The following is a 22,909-nucleotide window of genomic DNA, read 5'->3' as shown; positions in this document are numbered from 1 at the left end:
ATAAGATACTGATGACTGTATGTTGCCTCTAATAGACTGGTCTACAAATTTGGGGAAATAATTGATCTCCAAGATAAAATGTGCTAATTCTTGCATATTTTGATTAGATGAATTAGAAAACAAGTCATAAAGGTGCTGGTTGGCTAAAAGCTTTCAAGATATTTCACAATAAAGATTTATAAACAAGCAAGTATATTTGCCTACAAGGGGGGGAGGTGTCTTATGATTTACAATTTTGCACAAACACTCCCTTTTAACTTATTTTCTTTCTTTGGGAGGACTGATTTCAAAACCTTTATCTGAGCCTGAAGCTCCTCCACCTCCTTTTGTTTTTATTCAACTTCAGTCAGGAGATTCCTCATCTCCCCCTCACGTTTAAGTGCACTAATAAGATGCCCTCCCTGCATTAAATGTTGTCATGCCACAACCTTTTCCTTTTCCATTCTCTCATGTACAATGCCTTTATGTTGTTGTTTTTTATTTCCTCCCTTGCTTGCTTAAGGTAGTGCTGTGTCAGCTGTAACATGGAAGACATTAGAACAATCACCACACTTTTTTGGACATCAGGATTAAAAATTTGACCATCCTGAATTGATGTGCCAGATCCTTTGTACAAAACTTCTGGCATGAGTACATTTTTCTCAACTGACTGTTCCTCAATACACGTTTTTCATTTTTCTAGGGCAGCCTCCACTCTTGCTGTCAGAGTGCTGTGCTGTTTGTTTTTCAAAATTCAGTCTATTTCGTCCATGGACAAATCATCAGCTAATTTTCCTTTAAAATCCTTAGCCTGTTCAGGACTTACCAAGAAGGGATTTTCATGCACCATGACCTTCTTGGGTTTACCCATTTTCCCTGGGGTGTTCCATGCTCCAAACCAAGCCATCGCTAGGCTATTATGGGCAATCCTTGCCCAAAATTTGCAAGACCCCCACTGCACTGTCCTTCCCACTAGGTCTAATATAGGACCCCCATGGTAATGTAGGACCCCCCTGGCTGGGCCTGATATGCTCTTTGATTCCCACAATTCTGTGGTCTGGACTTCTATCTGTTTTCATTTGTCTTAACATTCAACTCCAGTCCAACACAACTCTCAAATTAAGAAGCACCCTAGAATCCTGCCAACTATGTCAATTATGTCACAAATGGATCTTTCATTCTTTTAATACTGAGTGGTGCTCATCACCCTGATTGCTAGGAAAGTGGAGATAGAAGTAGACACACAGGCAGCCAGTATTGGATTTGCAAATTAAGAGCTCTTTTATTTATTACAGTCTAAGGGAGAATCACTCTCACTCACTCACACTAATATTCATCCTTTCATATTTACCAGGAGAACCCTACTTTGAGTTGATCAATCTCAAATGGAGTGATGGGTGACCAAAGGTTGCAGTGCTGACAAGTCTGGCACACCAAAATTTGCAGAGCCCCTCCTTTTTATACCTTATCTGACTGCTTTGTTCAAACTCTTTGTTCTTTAGGATAGAGCAAACTGCCCAGTCTCATCTGGTTCATTGTTTCACTTGAACTTCCTCCGGAATGCTCTTATCACTTGCTTTCCTCATAAGGTGTCCTTGGGACTATCTTATTGTGACCTTACACTCTGTGAGCATTTCTCTGCTTTTCATCCAGGAACTCAGAGTCCATTTTGTTCCTATCATGCTCCTTACCATCCTTCAGGTTTTCCCAGTTTCTTCACCTAAAATAGGCCCATACATTCATCCATTTACTCATCATACAGCTTTGGAAAGGTTGAAAACCATTGCCTTAAAGCCACTTCACAGATGACACTTTTAAGATACATTGAAAATTTAAAAGTGTGAATGTGATGATGATATATTTGGAAAGCAGGGATTATTCATGCAGGAGAGTTGCTAAAATGGTGTGATTGACTGCAGCTCCTGCTATACTCAACAGCAAATGAGTGTGCTGTCACAGAGGTTCTACCTTGGAAGAAAAGAAGATACGGTGGTAATTGTAACCCTTACGGAAGAAGTCTTGTTGGAATGAAAAAGAATAAACCTTTCCCTTTATAACTTTCACCTCTACAAAAGTGATTTAGAGAGAGAACTTGATGCTTAATCATGGCTGAGAATGCTAAATAAACAAAGATTTTAAGGAAAGTTAATTTGACAGAAAACAGCTGTTACCCCTCTTTGCACAGATCTGTGTATTCAAAAATCAAGCAATCATTAGCTTATTATGTCAATTAGCAAACAGTTTCAGTTCAGACAAAAATCCTTCAGGCATTAAAAGGCAACAAGTATTTCTGCTTAAGAGCACTGGTTGATCTAAATCATGACTTTAGGCATTTCAGTGCAACAATGTGTGTCAGTGCAACAATGTGTGGTACCCACTTCTTTCTCTCATTGCTCATGTGATCATTAGGCGATGCACACTAAGTCAGCTGCTATGGGTTAAAAGTTTGCTACTGAACTGTCCTAAATACCACATTATGTGGTAACATTTTCCTTTTTAAAAAATAAATGCTTAATAATGACCAAGGCAGTTTCTGTTCCAAATTCAAGTCTGAATCCCAGTTGAAATGGATCAAGACAGTCTGTTTCATCCAAGAGAATCTGGATTTGGCCAGCCACCACATGCTTGAACACCTTGTCCAGGAAGGAGATATTAGTGACTGGTCTATAATTGTTCATGTCCCCTGGGTCCAAATGGACCTTTTTCAGGAGTGGTCCAATGACAGCATCTTTCAATGAGGCCAGCACCACTCTCTCTCTTAGTGAGGCATTCACAGCCTCCAGGACCCAGGGGTGCACCTGCTCTGTACTTGGCATGACCAGCCACAATGGCCAAGGGCAAAGAATACAGTTAGTAGACCGAACCAATCCAAGCACCTTATCCACATCCTCAGGCCTTGACAACTGAAACTCATCCAATAAACTTGGACCAGATAGTGCACTGGACACCTCAGCCAAAGGAACTGCATCAACCATGGAATCCAACTCGATCCAAGCTATTTTACCTTCAAAGTGCTGTGCAAATTCCTCACAGCAGGCCAATGAGGGTTCTACCATTTCTTTCACAGTGCTGGTTTGTAACAGTCCCTTCTACCATTCAGAACAACTCCAGTGGACAGCACTGAGAGGATGCAGTGGAGGTGGAAAAATAGGCTTTCTTTACCATCTTCACTAACACAGCATAGGTTCAATAATGAGATCTAAGTCATGTTAGGTTGGATTCATCACAAGTTTTTCTCTATTTGTGCTCCATCCATCTTTCTACCTGTTTCATTGATCTCAGCTCCAATGTATACCATGAGTCTGTACAGGCTCCATGTAAAGGAAGAGGATACATGGGTGTGATCATGTCAACTACCTGAGCCAGCTCCATCTTCCACAGTGTGACCTGGGCTTCAACAGGAGCACCAGCCATATCAACCAGAAACACCCCCAGAGCCCTCTGAAAACCATCTGGATCCATCAGCCTCCAGGGGTGGACCATTCTAATAGATCCCCCACCCTTGCAGAGGGGAAAGGGGGCCAAAAGCCTAAATTTCCAAAGGAAGTGATCTGACTGTGACAAAGGGATTGATCTCAGTCCCTCCACTTTCAGATCATAAACCTGTCTGGTTGAGAAAATCAGATCTAGAGTGTGACCTTTATGAGTTGGGCTGGTGACATGTTGAAAGAGCTCCATGCTTTTCATGGTGGCCATGAAGTCCTGAGCTGCCTTGGATAAAATGCCCTCAGCATGGAAGTTGAGGTCCCCCAGAACCAACATTCTGGGGGTTCTCAGCACCAGGTCTGAGAGCATTACCATCAGCTCAGGCTATGCAGCTTGGTGGGTGGTACAACAGCAAAATGTCTAATCTGTCTCATGAGCCAACAAAAGATATAAACACCTCAAGACCTGAAATTTTGAAGAATGATTTCAAAAGTATTTGGACTTTGTTTATTGAACATGTATTAGTAAAAGGGGAGGTTACTAAACCTCCAATGGATGTATAGCAATTTTGGATGGAAGGGGAATTTCTGAAAGAGGAAAAATTAAAGAAAAATAATACGACAGCCATAGTCCTAGTGGAAGAATTCACTAAGAGTGATTTTCTTTTTTAACATTTTCTTTTGTGCATTTTGTGTTCTTCCCCTTTATTACATGATTTTTTTTGTATTTATATTGGTACTTTCTTTAAAAAAATAAAATTAAAATTAAAAAGCAAAGTTGCCAAGTAATGAACCTATATGCATAATATGTGCCCTGCCACTTAGCAAAATATATACCCTTCATCATGGCCTCTTAACAGGCAACAGCAACAATGTCTCCTCCACCCAGCCAGCCACCACAGCTTTGGCTGGAGGACAGTTTGCAAAAAGACAGAGTAACTCAGCTCAGCATGTGTCCTGACACTGAGCCATGATATATTACTCACTGTATGCAGCACAGGATTAACTAGCCTCCCCTTGTTGTTGTTAGTCACGAAGTCATGTCCGACCCATCACAATCCCATCGACAACATTCCTCCAGGCCCTCTTGTCTTCCACTATCCCCCACTCAAGCTCACACCAACTGCTTCAGTGACTCCATCTAGCCACCTCATTCTCTGCCGTCCCCTTCTTCTTTTTCCATCTATTGTTCCCACCATTAGGCTCTTCTCCAGGGAGTCTTGCCTTCTCATTAGGTGGCCAAAGTTTTTGAGTTTCATCTTCACTACCTGGCCTTCTAAAGAGCAGTCAGGGTTGATCTCCTCTAGTCTCTGTTGTGTCCCGCGGTTTTACGGATGAGACCAGAGACCAGTTGGAATTTTGAGAGGAGGTTTATTACCTGCAGGGACCACACTCATTAGAGTGCGGTCTCGAGCAGAAGGAAGGCAGCGTTTTTATACTCTTTTACAACTATGCAGGTGCTTGAATAACAGCGAACAATAGGGGAAACCCACTGAGCCCCATTTGCACATTTTTCATGCTAAAGCAAGCGGTTATGCTTGAGCGTAGCCTGCTTTGTTGTCAGCCTTGCGTAGCATGCACATTCGTTGGGGTTCTTGTTCTTACGCAAACAGGACACCCTGATCATGCTTTTTACCCGTGACGAGCCATGCCCTGGTTGCATGTTCGATTAAGAGGGGGGTTACAACAGTCTCCCCTAGTTGGCTGATTTTTTGGCGGGGGGGATGCAAAAGGAATGTGATTTGGTTCACATTTTCTATCAGAATTTTCCTAGTTCATAATTTCAGTTTATAGTTCACTTTATAGGTCTCAGCAGTTATAGGCAGCCTATAAATACATGTATAAATAAACAAACGTCTGAATAGAACATGGACTCGAGCCAATGCATGATTGAAGTCTGCTCATTTCAGAGCTTAGATTTGATTCATGGATCAAAAACAAGCAAACAAAAACGTGCTTAACAACATGCATTTTTTAATGAAGTATATATTGCAAAATGGCTACATTTCCAAATTTACACAAATATGCTTTAAGAATGTACATATTAAAAAATGAAAATGTGTTTTAATATGATATTGTTTTATATGGGGAAAAGGAAAAACAATTATTAATTGACAGTTGGAAATGTATCCAACATACATTAGGTGAATTATTATTTACTTGATACCCATGTTAAAGGGGGGGGGGGGTTACAATAACCAAGTATTATCAAGTCAAAATTGTACTTATAAAATTGATAGACATAATAAGAATTATTGATTTCTTGTGTAATTTAAGAAAATACATCCCTTATCCACAATTTAATTGTGGATGAGGGGGCTGACCTGGTGTTTATAATGGAGACCTAGACAGGAGAGGGGGGGAGATGTTTCCCTCACACAACTTTGCCAACCTGGATATTTGATGCAGCACAAGCCACACTCAAGTGGGAGGGGAGGGGGGATTACACTGGTTTACCGAGACTCAATTTCCCTTACAATCCTATCTGGCGGGTTGATTTCAGAATGTGGTGCTGGGGAGCTATAGCTCTGCGCCATGACAGCTATGCCATGGATTTCCACAGGGCTCTATTTTGTCCCCCATACTCTTCACCATCTACATGAAACTGCTGGGAGAGGTCATCAGGAGGTATGGGCTACAGAGTCATCAGTATGGTGATGACACCCAGCTCTACCTCTCATTTACATCTAATCCAGGTGAGGCAGTAGCTGTCCTGAACTGGTGCCTGGCCAAGGTAATGAGATGGATGAGGGCCAGTAAACTGAGACTCAATCCAGATAAGATGGAGGTACTTTTTGTAGATGGTTCAGGTTTTCAGGTAAGTGATTTTGGCCCTGTCCTGGATGGGGTAACACTTCCTGTAAAGGACAGGGTCCGCAGCTTCAGAGTGCTGGAAATCCAGGTGACAGCAGTGGCAAGCAGCATCTTCCTCCAGCTTCAGCTGGTCCATCAGCTGTGTCCTTACCTGGACAAGCACTGTCTAGCAACTGTGATACATACCCTTGTCACTTCCCGGTTGGATTACTGTAACACGCTCTACATGGGGCTGCCCTTGAAAATGGTTCAGATACTTCAACTGGTACAAAATAGAGCTGCCAGGGGCTGTCAGGGGCTGGTCATTATTCTCATGTCCACCGGTTCCATATCAGCTACACTGGCTCCTAGTTGAAGTCCAGGCCCAATTTAAGGTGCTGGTATTAGCCTGTAAAGCCCTAAATGGCTTAGGTCCAGAATACCTGAAGGATCACCTCCTTCCCTATATGCCCTCACACCCCTTAAGATCAGCAGGGGAGGCCTTGCTCCAGGAACCTTCCTTGAAGGAAGTACAGAGGGTGTCTACCTGGACAAGAGCTTTCTCCACAGCAGTGTCCAGACTATGGAATGTGCTCCCCAGAGAGGTCCCCCTGTTGCTGATGTTATACTCCTTCCGGTGCCAGGTAAGGCCTTTTTATTTAACCATCATTTTAACAATTAAGGGTTTTAGATGTTTTAAGATTGCTTGTTTTCTTTTTGTTTTCACAGTCGCGCTTCCTATTTTTTTTCCTTTCTTATTTTTTAGTTTATAATGTTCAATTTTAGATGTTTTAATAATTGTGGTTTTCTTATTGTATTTTTGGAATTTTATACTATGTAAGACGTTCTGAGCACTTGTGTGGAAGGATGGGATGCAAATGTTTATAATGAATAAATAAATAAATTCCTAAACTTAGTGCTATATGTAGTTTTTGTGTAAAGTCCCTTGATAACTTTTTCTTTCCTTTTCATTTAAATTTTCCTTTGTTTTGGTTTTTTTAAGCTATAAAAATGTGTATATTTTCTTGTGAAACAGAGGGAAGAAAGATTTCCATGTTATATGGATGTGAGTCAAAACTTTGGTAATTTTAGCTTTTGCTGAGTCTCACAATTTTTTTTTTTTTTTGCCTATCCAAGCACTGACTTTCAGATTTGCAGGTTTGGTTACAATAGTTTTGTTTCAGGTAAGATAAATTAATCACATTTAGTATTGCTCTGTATAGGTTGTTATCCTTGTTAGGAGTACAGAAGATAGACTTAAGCACTCTAAGCTTCTCGAGGCACTTTTAACATGATTGGCCAGTTGTGAGATTTGGCACACAGAGTGGCACAACCTAGTAGCAGGGCATAGATGGTTTCTGGGGCTAATCTGATTGTTCTATGTCAGGATGGGTAATACTAGGAAGGGTACTGCTTATAGGCTTATAGAAAGGAGCTTTCCATGCTTTGGTGGATGCAGGGTCACTCACCCTAAATATTTCCAGACTTTTGCCTGCTACAGCAAGAGCAAGCTGGAATGATCATTTAGCTCTTTGCAGATTTGGGGGAATGGAGCTAACATAAAAAACATGTTTCATAGAACTCTGTTCTGTCTCCTCTTTATTTCTGTCATATTCACAAACAAATTCTATGTCATTTAAATCATAAGTCATATTTATTAATTTTTAATCATTCAGGATCATTTCAGGATGACTAATAACAAGGTATTTGTACCAAAAGCTCAAAATCAAGGCAGTTTTTTAAAAAGTTAAAATACAACGTTAGGTTAAATTTATGTATAATTAATATCACTATCATTTCCAATGTAATATAAACAAGTAATAAAAAATAAATACAAATGAAAGTGATAATTAATTCAATATGTTGCAGATCCCTCTAGCATTATAAATGACTCTGCATACTTTCATTTAGGGATCTTGAATTTTTAATTTAATATCACTTTGCATATCCCACAATTACAATATTTTATGCAAAATAGACACAGTGTTTATCATCACTTTATAGGTTTCTAATGGAGCATTCCTAAAGTAGTTATGCCTGAGAACAGGCAGTCACAGCCTTGCCTTTCAGGGGTGGCTGCAAAGAGGAAAGACTAGTCTGATATAAAACTCTATGTGATCAAGGTTGTACATTAGAGGAGAACCCTTGTGCATACAGTGAGCTCCATTTTTCAGGCCTTCCCTTCCAACAGGTACACAGTTAGAGGCAGAGCTGATGGGGCCACAAAGAGAGGGGCAGATACAGTCCTGCCATCCTATTTCATGTCCAAATAGGACCATATTCCTTCCTGTAATCATTGGCCATCCATCTATACATTCTGAAAAATGTGATCTTTTGAAAACTATATTTTCATACAAAGACATGAAACTGCCTAATAATGAATCACAATCAGTGCTTTGTTAGTGGATCTCTGGCACATGTCTCCCACTGCTTTGTTACTTGAATGCCTTTTAACATAAGGTGCCAACAATCAGACTAGAGACCTTCTGTCCATAAAGCAAATAACTGAGCTCTAGGCCCTTTACATATGAGGCAAATCAAGCACTTAAGTGGCACCTGAGTTCAATCTAGCCCTTCTAGTATTACACCCTAAATAAATTAAACCAACACATTGGCTGCATTTACACATAATGGCAAGCCATGCTGAAATCCACACATGCATGGACTGTTCTCATGTGTGAATCCAGAATCCATGGTGAAGTCTGGCACATTGGTTTCCATAAAACTACTCAGAGAAACAAAGACTTGTTGTAAGGTTTCCAGTTTCCCATTTCCACCATTGAGTTTGGTGGAAAGAGTGGCCATTCATACAGCAGACATTCCTGCCTTTATTTCCTGCTGTCTTGTTTGCCTAGCAACTACTGTGTTGCATCCCACGATTGGCTCCTGTACTCTGTTTTTTTTCTCTGTCACACATTGCCTTCCCAGTGCCCAGCTGTGGCTTCAGTGGCAAGAGGGTATCACAGTGTACTGCCTTAGTGATAGATGCACTTAGCACTCCTGTCTGGTTGCTGCTTTTAGCTGGAGCAGTGCTTTGAAAAGGCTATGACATAGGCAGGGAAGTGCATTCTGGGACTAATTTCCAGCTATGGAGGCTGATGGGGTATATACTGACATATGGAGGGAAGATGGAGAATTATGGAAACTATGCAATCTTAGAAACCACAAATCCATACTGGGGCACCAGATCAGCATATACTTGTACACTTGGAAGTAATCCCAACTTTATAGAAGGTGAAAGCAACTATATTTTGAACCAGAGGGCAGTTCATTAAGGTTACACCAGTTCAGGGGGAAAATTTCTTCTTGAGCTTGTTTGCTCCAATCAATGAATTACTCATGCAACTTAAACTGTTAGGAAGTTGCACTATAACAACTCAAATGACAAAGTTTTTTTAAACTGTACTCTCCAATCCAGAAACACAACTACTTTGTTCTTTAAGTTACAAACATGTTCAGTCATTTTAAGTCAAACTTGCAAGAATTTATGAAGCAGGGGATGTGAGATCTGGATATATTTAGCATCAAATTATTAAATCTACAATATTGGGTATGTTTTAACAGGTCTGTCAACCATGCCCTAATCCATCAAACAGTGCATTGGTCTATCCCAAAACTCAATTTCTCAACTAAGATATCATGTGGCACTTTGTCAAAGGTCTTGCTGAAATCCAGGTAAACCACATCTACTTCCTCCCCTCCATGAAGCAACCTTGAGACCTTGTCATAGAACTCCACAAGCTTCATCTGGCAGGAGATGCTTTTACAGAATCTGTGCTGTGTGGCTACCAGCCTCCCACCCCATCTAGGGATTCTAGAGCTTTTCCTATTATGAGCCTTTCCACTGTCTTTCCCAAAATGGACATAAGGTTAACTGGCCTGTAATTCATCATAATTCTAACTGGTGTGTAATTCACCCTAATTCTCTGCTACCTTTTTTGAAAATTGGAACCACTGATGCCACCCTCCCATCCTCTGGAATGTCTCCCATTTTCCACAAGGCCTCAAAAATGTAGGCTAGTGCATGCAAGAGCACCCCTAATAATTACCAAAGTACACTTGGGTGTAGCCCTTCTTGGCCCTGAAGAGCTCCTCAGCTTCTAGGGAGATGACTTCAATCAGTGCCTCCATAACCCCAGGCAGAACTCGCCCAACCAGCTTTGGAGATAATACAGAAGAAAATAATCATTTGACATCTGTGCCTGTTTCCTTACATCAGTTACCAAATCCCCTCCCTCTGTTTTAAACCTGTCTCCCCTTCCTCTTCTTATTTACATAAAGGTAACTAGTAGCAGAACCAGTTCTACTCAAGCATTTTATAACCATAATACCCAAGATGCCCCAGAATTGGGTAAAGTGTCAAAACACTGAGATTCTAGAAGATGCAATTCGCTTAATGAAGATCAACATGTCTGTAGAAGAATCTGCCAACTGGGACCTGTGAATGAAGACATGGTCAGAGGGCAGGACACAGAGAGGTCCTGATGACCAGATACTCTGCTAGGTGATGGGGACTGCAAGAAATGGCCCAAGGGGAGGGCAATCCAGCCCAAGTAAAGAGGTAAGCTCATGCAAATATCAAGGCCTGGCAGGAGGAACTGGGTGAGCAATAGCCCCATTGACACCCTCAGCCAGACCAGGGGAAAACTAATGAGGTGGGAGCTCAGCCAGTGTTATGTGGCAAGAAAGAAAGGACACTTCAAGCAAGACTGCACCTTTATGGAATGTGCCTATGTGGACACATGGCTATCTGCTCAGTTAGCTTCTATGTCTCAATGGGTATGGTGAATGCAGGCCTGGTGGATGGTCAGGAGGTTGGGGGATTAGTGGACACTGGGTATGTTTGCACCTTAGTAAAACAAGCAGGGGACAGCCCCTTAGAAGAAGTCTTGCAGGTGCATGGGGTTGCTGCTACCTTCCAAATGCTGATGGATCAGATGCTGGGCCACCTAACATATTGCTCCACAGCCTACATAGATGATATATGAATTTTTAGTCAGACATGGGAGGAACATCTTCAACACCTGCAGCAAGTTCAAGAAGTCCTGAGGAAGGCAGGGCTAATCCCAAGAAATGCAGGGTAACTAGGCAAGAGGTTCAATATTTGGAGTATATATGTGGGAAAGGCACTATAGACACTATATGACCTGTGCCAGAAAAGGTAGACACCTGTGCCAGAAAAGCACCTGGCCAAGGCCACAGACCAAGTAGTTCTGAGGGCTAGCCAACTATTAGCACATATTTATACCCCATTTCTCCTCTAGAACCTCACCCCTAACAGACCTGACCAAGAAAAGGCAACCTGTCAAGTGACATGGCCTCAGGAAATAGAGAGAGCTTTCGAAGATCCGAAGGCTTGCTTGCCACCTGCCCTGAGGTCTCCCAACTTTTCCCATCCCTTCATTCTACAGACTGAAACTTCCAATGTGGGGTTAGGAGCAGTCCTGGACCAAGGGAAGGGACCCTGGAGCATTCCATACTTTATCTGAATCCAAGGGAGCAGAAATATTTTATTATAGAAAGGGAGGCCCAAGCAGTCAAATGGGCCACAGGAACTTTCCACCACTACTTATGGGGCATCCCATTTGTACTTGTCACTGACCATGCCCCCCTGCAGTGGTTGAGACACATGCAGAAGATAGCACCCATTTAATGAGATGGTACTTGTCTTTACAACCCTATGCCTTCACAATTAGACACTGTCACGGGAATCAACTTGCTAATGTACTTTTTTTCTCACCAAAGTCGCTAGTCATGGTGCGGAGATGGTGACCCTGCTTAGACTGGGGAATATGTGAAGGGTCGGCAAGACTCACCACCTCTCAACCAATGTCCAGTGAGTTGATCAAGAGGGCAGGCACTGTGCTGGCAGCACAACTGGCTCCTTCCTGGGGCTGTTGCAAGAGCAAAGACATCTGGCGGAAGAAATGTTCCTGGGAAGAGAAGTCATGGACTGAGGTATATGCTCAGTTCTCTACTCAGCCCAGAGTAAGCAACACCTGTGCTGGCTGGCAGCAGCAGTGTTGGGGAAGTGGGATATATGAAGGAACAGGGAAGGGAATGAGGGAGAGAAAGCCTTGAAGCTGCAGTGACGGTGGCATTGGCAGTAGTGCAAATGTTGATGTGGAGGAAAATGGTGGAGGCTAGGAAGGTATGGTGACTAAGCTTTGAGGCAGACCAGGAACCAGCACACATGCTTCTTGGGGAAAGGAAGGGGGGACTATTTCCACCCTATCCAAGACAGACCCCTCCTGGTCACCCATCTCAACTTAGCTGGGGAAGCATGAGTCAGGTCAGTGGGCTGCTGGGCCTGTCCAGATCCAGGATCTAGAATCCAGAAATGGCCAAACATACTTATACTTTTTAATAACAAAGAGTAAAAATAAGACAGGGCAATTACAATCTGGTAATTGTTTGAAATATATATATTTTTTAATCTTAGCAAACAAATAAGGATCCAGTGCATTTGTTTTTAAATGTAAGTGGTTTCTATGCATTATTTCTGTATTTAATCAGGGGCCTTTTTGTTGAATTTCTGGCAGTTGGTAGATTTTTTTGGATCAATAAAATTTGAATAAAAGTTCATATGTATCTCCCGAATCATCTATCTTCTTTCTAGGTCCTTTCTAGGCCTAAACTCAGAAATAAATTACTGTCAGATTTAGTTGCTATGTATGTTACCTGAGTTATGCAGATTTAATGAGTTGATTTCATGCATATTGTCATGTGTAACTTAGTTTTAATGAACTAATGGATCAATTAGCCACCCATGCTAATAATTTTCTACACAGGCTACCATGAAGTCTAAAAATAAGTATTTGTTATGAATACTATATATAAAATTACCTCTGTATTTTATCTAATTTTGTTTTACAACAGCAAACTAAGCAACTGAAGGTCAAACTAAACTTTCTGCTTATTACACTTAGTGGAGCTATGCATGATTAGCTTACTTATTCAAGTGCAAGCATATGTGACCCTAATTCAGATAAAGACTGTGGCAGTTCTGAAGGGAGAATTTAAACTTCCCACATTTCATTTCTATCCTGAAATTCTGCATACACACACACAGGTGGAAATTTAAAAATAAGAACAAACAACTCATATACTTATTGGAATCAGTATACAAAATTAGCAGGATATTTAGCTTGGTCTTGAGTGGCTTCATGCTGAACTTGGCATGAGGTTAAAAAAAAAGCTGCACAAGTTTGGATTAGACATGCTTCTAGTCCATAACTCTAGCATCCATTTACAGTGACACCATGATAGAACAAAATAAATTATGTATGTGGGAGCAGAAATCTTGAACTTTGGAGGATAATGCACTAGATTCATCTCTGAAACTATGTATGATAAAACTGGTGCAAATTGTTAGTTATTTCTGGATTGACTGAAGCTTCCTCTCTTTGCCTCTGAATAATTTGCAAAATAGCTATAAAGCAGTTGCTCTCAAAATGCTGTCCAGGATGCGCTATTATTTATGATTTATCCTGCCTACCTCCAAGCAATGCAAATCTGCATACTCTGGCTTATGCCATTTTATTCTTATATTAACCATGCAAGATCGTTTCATTGGGTAGAAAATGATTTCTCCAAGGCACTTCAATGAACCCTATGGTTCATTTTCAGAGCTAACAGTATATTTACTATTCGACTTAGTTCTGCTGCATGGATGGGCAACTTATGCCCTTCCAGATGTTTGTCCTACAAGTGCCTAGAGAGCAGAACTAATAATGAAGGATAGTTTATAGGCAAGATTATGGGCCAAAATACTGAGAATGCCACAAGTTGTTCATCCCTGGTCTATGGGGTTGTTGCTAATACATGAATCACTGAAGTACCAAAACTAGGTGATGAGGAAAATTCAACATAAGAAGTTGAAAATCTTCATATCTGTGCCTTGGCTTAGAATCAACAAGTGGTTTCCAAATTCTGTTAGTGGGTCATTTGGCATTAAAAGATTGTAACAGATTGTAAGTCTTGGCTTCTCTCTCCTAAGTTTATGTCTTCACAGAACATACTTGGCAGACATGCTACTCAAATGGTTGCATGCCTTAACACACTGTAATAATATCATCAATAGGAGTGAAAATGTATATTTCAGTAACATTTATTTATTTATAACTAACCTGGAACAGGCTGGGGTGTTAATGCCATTGCAGGAAGAGGCCTGAGTACATTAGCTGGTCTAGATAAAGCCACAGCTATTTGATTTGTTGTAACAAGAGGTTTTTCATGTCCCTGGTAGATTTGTAGTTCCTCAGGATGCATCCAAACTGAATCCAGAGCAAATGCATTGTTTAAATAGATCTGTCCAGAATAGGAGAAATGGGGAGAAAAAAAATTCTTTGTTTGAATTCATGTTATAATTCAAATGACTGCTATGGCTTCTTAGTCTCTTTAATATTCAATAGAACTCCTAATTATGAAACTGCTCTTGGCTGTCTGAAAAGTTTCTAATTATTTGAATTTTCTGTGTTTCCTCTGATCTGATGCCAGTTCAACCCTTGTAAATAAACATGTGTCACAACATTGAACAGATGTCTTTTAAAACATTGAACAGAAAACTATTGCACTAGTAAAGAAAAAGAAATAATACCGAGATACTGTTTTCAGTGGGTATAATTTATTAAGCATGTGTAACTCCAACTGATTTAAGTAGGCCGGGTTTATGTATGAGGAACCAGAGGCAATTATTTACCTCATTTGACTGTATTGCTTCCTTTATGTTGAATTATTCAACTATTTTGCATTGAGGGCTAGTAAATAGTACCTTTACCAACGTGGTACTGTACAGATGTATTAAAATACAATTTGCAGTATACCTCACCAAGCCTTGGGGAAGAAAATATTATGGGATACATTCTGAATTCGAATTAGGGTAAAGAATTTTACCCTAATCTTTCTATTGGATAATAATCATAAGGGGGTTGATAAAGAGAGAACAATGAAAAGAATGGTTTCTATGAGGGCTGTCATCCAGTTAAAGAATATTTAATTGATTATTAACCTTGTTCATTCATTAATCAATTAGTGAGTTGAGTCTGCATCCTGGTAAAAACTTTGGGTACAATCCAGAATTAGTCATACTTAAAGTAGACCCATTACAATTAATAGGACTTACGTTAGTTATGATTAATTCAAGACCCATTCAATTCAGTGGTATCTTCTATGTATATGGATCCTTTACTTTTGATTATATAGAAACACACAGTAGTGTTTCTCATCTGGGCATGAAAGAAAAAGGGATACCCATTTGACTGTGCAGGGTGGGTTAACTGTCATCCCTAGATCATATTCTGTTCTGTAATTTCCACATAAACAATCCTACTTACTTGTCCTTCTATTTATTTTTATTTATCTATCTTAATATTTATATATCTTCCCGTTCCCATACACTCTTCTGGGACATTGTCACAGCTTGGTCTAAATTTTAGACTCTAAAATTTCTCCAAATTCCAGCCTTTTATGGATTTTTTTCCTATATACCAAAACATGTCCAAGAAAGTTAAGTACCACAGAATCCTCAGAAAAGTAATTCTATGGGGTACCTTTCTACTCCAAACAGTAAGCCCTAAGTAAAGGAAGAAAAGAAGGTTCGATACAGATCCTTCTAGCAAAAAGAATTAAAATCAATTGAGGGAAAATTTGGCTATGATCTTTTCAATTAATAAGCCAAACTATTGTTCTGCAGAGAAAATGTCAATCAGCAAAGGATTGTTACACCAATTTCCTTGTTTTACATAGACTCAGGAAGGATTAAACTTTAAATTACCTGAACTTGGTGATAACTGGAAGCCTGACTGGAAATTCCATGGGAATTTTTTCTCTTGCCTGAGGAACTTTGGGGTCAAAAATAGCCCCAAAATTTAAGAGAATTAAGAAAGAGAATTAAGAAGTTGCTTGTTTCTACAGATTAGAAATATTGGGCTAGATCTGCAGGAGGTCACTTACCCTTAAATCCATTGGGCATGTTAGTTATGCTCAACTGAAGTTCCACTAATTTTAATGGAAGTAACACATAGTTTGCTTCTCCTTAGCCCATCCATTTTTTTCTTCCTCGGGTGAGGAAACCCATTAAAAAATCTGTTCCCAATGTAATCAAGGGATCTTTTTTCAGTGTTAGAATCACTGTTGGAATAATATATTATTGCAAGCATAGGTTTTACATTATTTTATAATTACTATATTTATAGTAATTTGATGTTCTACCAGAGAAGAAAATACTTTACTCTTTCTTGAAAATACTTTACTTCATAGAAATAAATAGGTGTGGTGGGAGGGAATAGCTGGGCAAAAACTATATCAAAATAGGTTGGCAATAAGACTTCAACCCAAATTGCTAGGCTTCCATGTGCTGTGATTGCTTCTGGAATGTAAATTACTAATCTCAAAGTGTTTCCAGCAGACATTCCTGAGGATCTTGCATCTGTCCTGCTTGAGGGATCTTGTAGGCAGCTGATTTGCCACCATGTATATGGAGTGCTGCTTTGGTCTGATCCACCATTGTTGTTCTGATATTCTTATGAGAGAAGCAGAAGGTCCTCCCAGTTACTCATGACTGATTTTTTGCGAGTCTTTAGGAAAGCACTGCAGAGCTTTTTTTCTATTTTTTTTCCAGAATTTCCCGTAACTTTTGAATTGCTGGTTTTAAGTAACTTTTGTTTTTTATAATCTTTTAAAATCAGAAAACATTGTATTTCATGAATTTCTAATGAATATGTACTTTTTACTATTTTTTTTCACTCTTAAAAGTAGCTTCAAAACAATTGGAATGAATACATGTTATTTAATGTGTCCATCATAGTTTGATGGAATCAGTGAATACACTACGTTCATTCATGGCCTTATTCTCAATTCTTTAGATAACCTCCCCCTGCTTTTTTTTTTTTTTTTAATGCCTGTTTCAGTTCAGAGTCAACAGAGACTTTCATTTGACCATTCAAGTTCAACTCTGATATAGGGGAAAAAAGAAAAGGTGTATTCCAGCTTTTGGCTCACATTCAGTTTGACTTCCTCATGAGGAAGACCATTTTAAAATTTATTATAAGTAACCAACTGGTTTATGTGTAATGCAATTAATTGTTTAATTGAAGCTAACTTGAAACCTTAGTACTGAAAAATGGGATGCTAACATTATAGATTAACACGTAAGAGACCCTATGTTCAGGCAGATTACTATTGGTGAACCAGACTAAAGTTGCTTTAAATGTTTTGGTGTTATTACCTTCAAAGTCTTAAAAGGTAAGTTTTAAAAGGACTGAGGTAAATTTTAAACTTACCTTGCAATTTGGCATCCTCTTGTCTATCCAATTTTTCCCAGACTGAAGTGCAGCAGTAGTTGTGTACACATGAGGAAGAGGGACAAATTCCAAACTTGAAGATGGTGAAAATTCTAGGCCTGGAGCGTAAGCTCCAAACATCCACTAAAATAAAGTTTTAAAATTAAAAATATTCTATAAGAAATTACTCCGTATCACTCATTCCATTTTCCATTGTTCCATTTTTACTATATTGCATATTTGGAAGCGCATGCTATGTAATTATCAGGCATGCTTTTAAACACTTTCTTCAAAATATGAAAAAATGGTTACAACAATATATTGAATTTAAGGTAGATGGCCAATATATATGATGTGATGTGACTGCACAAAAACATCAATATAATATTCAATTTAGCAAGTACAGCAAGCCAATCTGAATCTAAATATTGTAAGCCATCCTGATTAAATATTATAAGCCATCCTGAGATTTTTGCATACAAAAGCTTTTAATAAATAAATCAGTGCAAATAGAAGCAAGTTTGCTTGGGGTTTCAGAAAACTGTTCTTCCTCAGTGGAATACCATATTTTGCCCTGAATTCTATTTTAAATGGAATCTAATCTAATGGAAACTGTATTCATGGATGAGCCATCTGACTTCTCCATTGCTTGCCTCCACCTTAGCTCATTTCCACTCTTTTCTGATTTACACAACACCTTTGCTTGAAGCTGTGGAACATCTGACAAAATTGTGAATATAGTCATGTCAAGACACAGGACTGTACTTGCATGACACCTTGAGATAGATCTGAGTGATGCTATAGATCATACCTTTACTGCAAAGGTTTATCAGTGGCTACCTTTCACGCTAAATGTATGTTTTCCTACACAGGGACATTCATCAATAAGTCTATTAAAAATCAATTCAATGTTGTTAAATGAATACAAGAAATTGACAAATAATGTAAATTCACTGTTACTTTAAAAAAATAATCCCAAGAAATACTGCTTATGAAGGCAACCTTCATCCATAAGGGATGTTACTTATCTTGGCAGTCTTTCAGATTAGGTATATTTGTGATAAAGAACTGTTACATTTCAACCCAACATCTTAATTCTCCAAATTAATACATTTCCATTCAGTGCTGGAATGTGGCCTTCACCTACCATTATGGCCCTTTTTTTTATATTACTAACAAGGGCCAGGATGTGTTTTTACCTATTTTATTGAAATTGTCCAACAAATTTAGAGCTGAGAAGTTTAGAGGAACAGTATTAAATCTGTGTCAGATGCATTAAACACCATAACTTTATAATTAGAATAGGCAATTAAATCTAATGTATGTATTAAAAATAACTAAGGCAAGTCTCCACAGATATTTTAAAATTTGTCTCCTCATCCTTATAAATAATAGAAAAAAATCATACAAATGGTGATGATGAGATGAGATGTATGGCTTAAATCAAGACCATTTGATGTCTGTTGGAGAACAGTGAAGAAGATTAGGGCAGAAGATCCTGAATTTAAGTCTATATATAAGCATTTCCTTTACATGTTTGGCTGACATTGTCACAGTAAATTCACAACAGTGGAGCAAGGGTTAGTCCTAATTAGCAGATTCATTAGCAGCTCCCTTATTTCTTTCACTATTAAAGTACACATTTTGCAGATTTCTAAATGCAAAGGGAACCAAGTTCCTAGACATTAAATACCTCTTGTGGCAACACCCTGACATAACAGTTGGGAATGAAGAAAATGTTGCAACACATCTTTTAAATCAACCCTATTCTACACCTTGAGAAAGCCTTATTGATCAAACATAAATATTACAAATGCAGCATCACACTTTGATGAAGACATCAGCTGGTACAATATTGTGGTGTTTGGAAGGGCAGGACAGCTTTGTCCTAAGATAGTAAAGAAACAATATTACTTGTAATATCAAAATAACCTTTGTGTAGTATATCTTTTATTATTTGTTAATAAAATAAAGCTTATTACAGTGCATCAAAACAGATGGAAGGTTATTTGTTGTGGAAAATAATATGAGATTAAAAATAGCCTTCTGATTGCTAGCCATTTGGTGAAATGAGATTTATCTGCAGTAGGCTGGGTCATGTAAGTCAGTTCTTTTAGGTGAGTTTCACATAGTAAACGCTTCTAAATTTGTTTGACTGTAAAATATATGGTCCTGCTCTTCATTCAAGTATTAGGATACCAGCAGGAACTATTAGTTCAGGAACAGAAGGGCATAGATTGTATTTCTAGTGTAGTCTCACTGAAGTCAGTTGATTTGCATTGCTGCAAATGAGTAGATAATAATCCTTAAATGACAGAAGAGTGGAATCCTGTTAAGGTGCCATTGTGTTCGGTGTGATGTTTTAAGTATGTGTACGTGTATTTCCAGCACAAAAGATGTGCTCTGTCTGTATGCTTTAGGAATGAAAAGAAACGAGTGCAGCATCAGCAACAGATTCGTATTAATAGTTAATGTGGTTTCCTCTCAGTCTTTCTCCCTCGCGTCGTCTTTAAAGTCTGGCGGAGACGCAACACAGCCCTGAACCTTAACGCAGACACACACGTCTGCGCCCAGCGAAAATCGCAAGCTAACTTCAGCACCACGGCACTACCGACAGCAACAGAAGTTGCTCCCCATCCCTTCCCGCGTATGCGTTTCCTAAGCACTGGACAGCCAAGGGAAGAATGTTCCTCCTCCTATCGTGGCTCTGACTGACTACGAAAAAGAACTAGAGCAGATAGAGGGGCCACGCATGGAGTGCTCATCAAAGAAACCAGAAAAGAAGCCGAAATAAAGACCGGGGGCAGGGAATGCTGTAGGAAGGGGAGTGGGAAGACTAAAAGGGAAGCAAAGGCTTTGCTTACTTGCCCATTCGGAAGAGATAGCTGATGAACTGCAGAATGGTGCTCCGGTGCCATCAAAGGCAGAAAAGGATTGCAGGGAAGTTGCCATCCTGACACCCCCTGGATCATTGGTGCAGGCGGCAGCTGCGGCCGAGCGTGTGGGGGCGAAGAAAGCAGCAGAGGAGGAGGGGGCACCACCCCTGCGGCGCCCCCAATCCGAAGAAGGCCAGCTGCACTCGGGAACATCCAAATCCACGGAGGCACTGGGGGCTCTGCATTCCCGGGCCACAGGAGGGGCTGCTGCCGCTTGGCTCTCAGCACCGGGAGCATTCTACATCTTACGGTGCGATCTCACTGCTCGCAGGGGGCGCCTCCGGCGAAGGCAAAGGATAGCCACACACCAGCCGGAGGATCGGATCCGAGAGATGGTGATGCCCATTAGTGCCCCCTCCCAGCTCTGGCAGGATGCTTAGGGCGGCGGCGGCAGCTCCTGAGCCAGCTAGGGCTCCACTTGGTTCTGTGGCGCCGCGAAGACGCTCCGCCTCTTCGCAGCCCCTCCTGCCTGGCCACATCCCTCGCCGCTGCCGCTGCTGTTCCAGGGAACCCAGGATTTAAAGGGAGGCGCAGTCTTGCTGCAATTGCTGGGGTGATAGGATCTTCCTAGCTTGCCTCCTTTCGTAAAGCAAGCAAGAAAAATGCATTCATCCAATGGGACAAACATAAGGGGACGAGATAACTTGATAGCCGAAGCGCGAAAAGAAGAGTGCCATCGGCGAGAGCAGAGAAAGGGAAGAATAAAGGGCAGTGAGAGAAACAGATGGAGGTCGGTAGGGAAGAAGAGAAAGCCACGAGGAAAGGATGAATGAAAGGAAGGCAGGAAAGCAAAGACAGAAGGGCAGAGAGTACGGATGATAAAGAGGGAAGCATTAGGTTCAGAAATGATCAAGAGAGGATCCTGTGAAGAGAAGCATAAAGAGGTTAAAGTGAATAGAGGCAAAAGAGATCAGAGCTTAATTTGAGCAAAACTCAACAAGGCCTGCAAAGTACATTTTCACTTTCTGCAGGCAGCTCCCACACTTCTGGAAGTTGGTCCAGCAAGTCTCAGAGTTCTATATTTTCTTCTTTAGAAATTAACCCTAAGAGCCAGAGGCACTGGGAAGCAGAATGCAGAAGGAAAAGATAGGTGGAAAGACAAAGCAGTCATTGCAAAGGGCGTAAGGGAAAGAAAAAAAGTAAATGTGGGAAAAGGAGAGAAGTTCAGATGGAAACAAGTGTGAGAAAGAAGACTAGGAATGTTCACTTTGAGATAACACTAGCAAACCTGTACAGACAATTCTTGAAGCAGCTCAAATACACAGAAGAAACAGGGGAATGCCAGAGAGTCTGAAACACTCATGCTGGCTATGGATGGTGTAAAGGACCCCATACCTTTTTCTTCCCATTGAGATGTTACATTCATCTCAAAATGCCTTGAGAACTGTTTTGTTAGTGGTGAAAGATAATATATAATCATGGAAAACAAATTAATGAAGGTGACCATACAACATCCTGTGGAGAAATTAATGAATGCCTTGTTCAGATGTATGAAGGGCTTTTGCTGCTGCCACTACTGCTCCTGAATATCCAGAACCATCTCCTGATTTCAGTGCAGCTGATGTCTAAATGAGTGCATCTTCATATTTCTATTTGAGCATACTTAAGAGGAAGATTCATCTTCATATGTGGCAAGAATGCTGCTCCTTTCCATCTTTTCTCCCTCTGACCTAAAAGAAGATTGATTGGCACCCTGCAGAGAAGCTACTCATCCATTTCAATAGGGCTAACTTCCACTGATGTCTGCTTAGGGATGCAGCCCACAGGCATGAGCAGCAGGAAATTCCCAAGCACAAGACTCAGAGAACTCAGTGGGAGCAAAACAACTGTACTTCCATTCATTTTGCTTGGGTTTGCACAGGAGGACTTCCTACTGCAGTGTTCCCAAAGGAAAGTCCTTTGTACATAGACACTGAAATTCCAAGAACAGCAATTGCTTTGGCATCAAAATGTGACTTAACTGCCCCATGTTCCTATAGATAGCACAATTGGCCTGTCTTCACCCCACTCCCATCCTAATGCATTAGTACATAAACTGTAGTATTGTCTGCTCTCTTGACTACAATATGTAATTCAAAACACCACCTTTAATAAGGTTAGGATTATATTTTGCACTGTATTAGCTTTATCATCTCTGATGTTTCACTTTGTAGTCTGCTTTGAATACCTCATCAAAACTTGTACTTCTCAATGTTTGCTCCCTTTCACCAAACTGTTCATTAATGCAGTTCCGAGAAATAGACTTTAGATCTGTTCCTGTTCTGCAATCTGTTCAACAAAGCGAGACAGTGGTATTAGCATGAATTGCACTTTGTGCTGAGTGTGGGTAAAACAAGTAGGAGGTCACGTGGGGATTGAGGGTAGGGGCAGGGTGAGCAAACTAAGTGCCCCATTCATGAGGGAGGATTTTGTCTAAGGACCAATTCTCCCTTTGTTTTCTTTCCAAATTAGTTCTGCATGCTTTATAGCTTTTCAGATACATATACTAAAAAGT

The 22,909-nt window shown here is 40.2% G+C and overlaps 1 protein-coding gene across 1 annotated transcript in view; it reads right to left on the bottom strand.

The window, feature by feature from the left end:
• TCERG1L (transcription elongation regulator 1 like) overlaps positions 1-20,652 on the bottom strand; it is a 200,112-nt gene extending 179,460 nt beyond the window's left edge. The window contains exons 1-3 of the mRNA XM_044420743.1: positions 20,344-20,652; positions 17,480-17,623; positions 14,327-14,507 (exon numbers count right to left, since the gene is read on the bottom strand). Coding sequence (XP_044276678.1) covers positions 14,327-14,507; positions 17,480-17,623; positions 20,344-20,652 — 634 coding nt within the window. The remainder of the gene's footprint in view (positions 1-14,326; positions 14,508-17,479; positions 17,624-20,343) is intronic.
• Positions 20,653-22,909: the final 2,257 nt, after the last annotated feature.

Source organism: Varanus komodoensis, unplaced genomic scaffold (genome assembly GCF_004798865.1).
Source record: "Varanus komodoensis strain SLA01 unplaced genomic scaffold, ASM479886v1 scaffold11, whole genome shotgun sequence".
Taxonomy (NCBI): Eukaryota; Metazoa; Chordata; class Lepidosauria; order Squamata; family Varanidae; genus Varanus; species Varanus komodoensis.
Note: the sequence above shows the minus strand (reverse complement) of the source record. Positions and strands in the feature narration are given on the sequence as shown.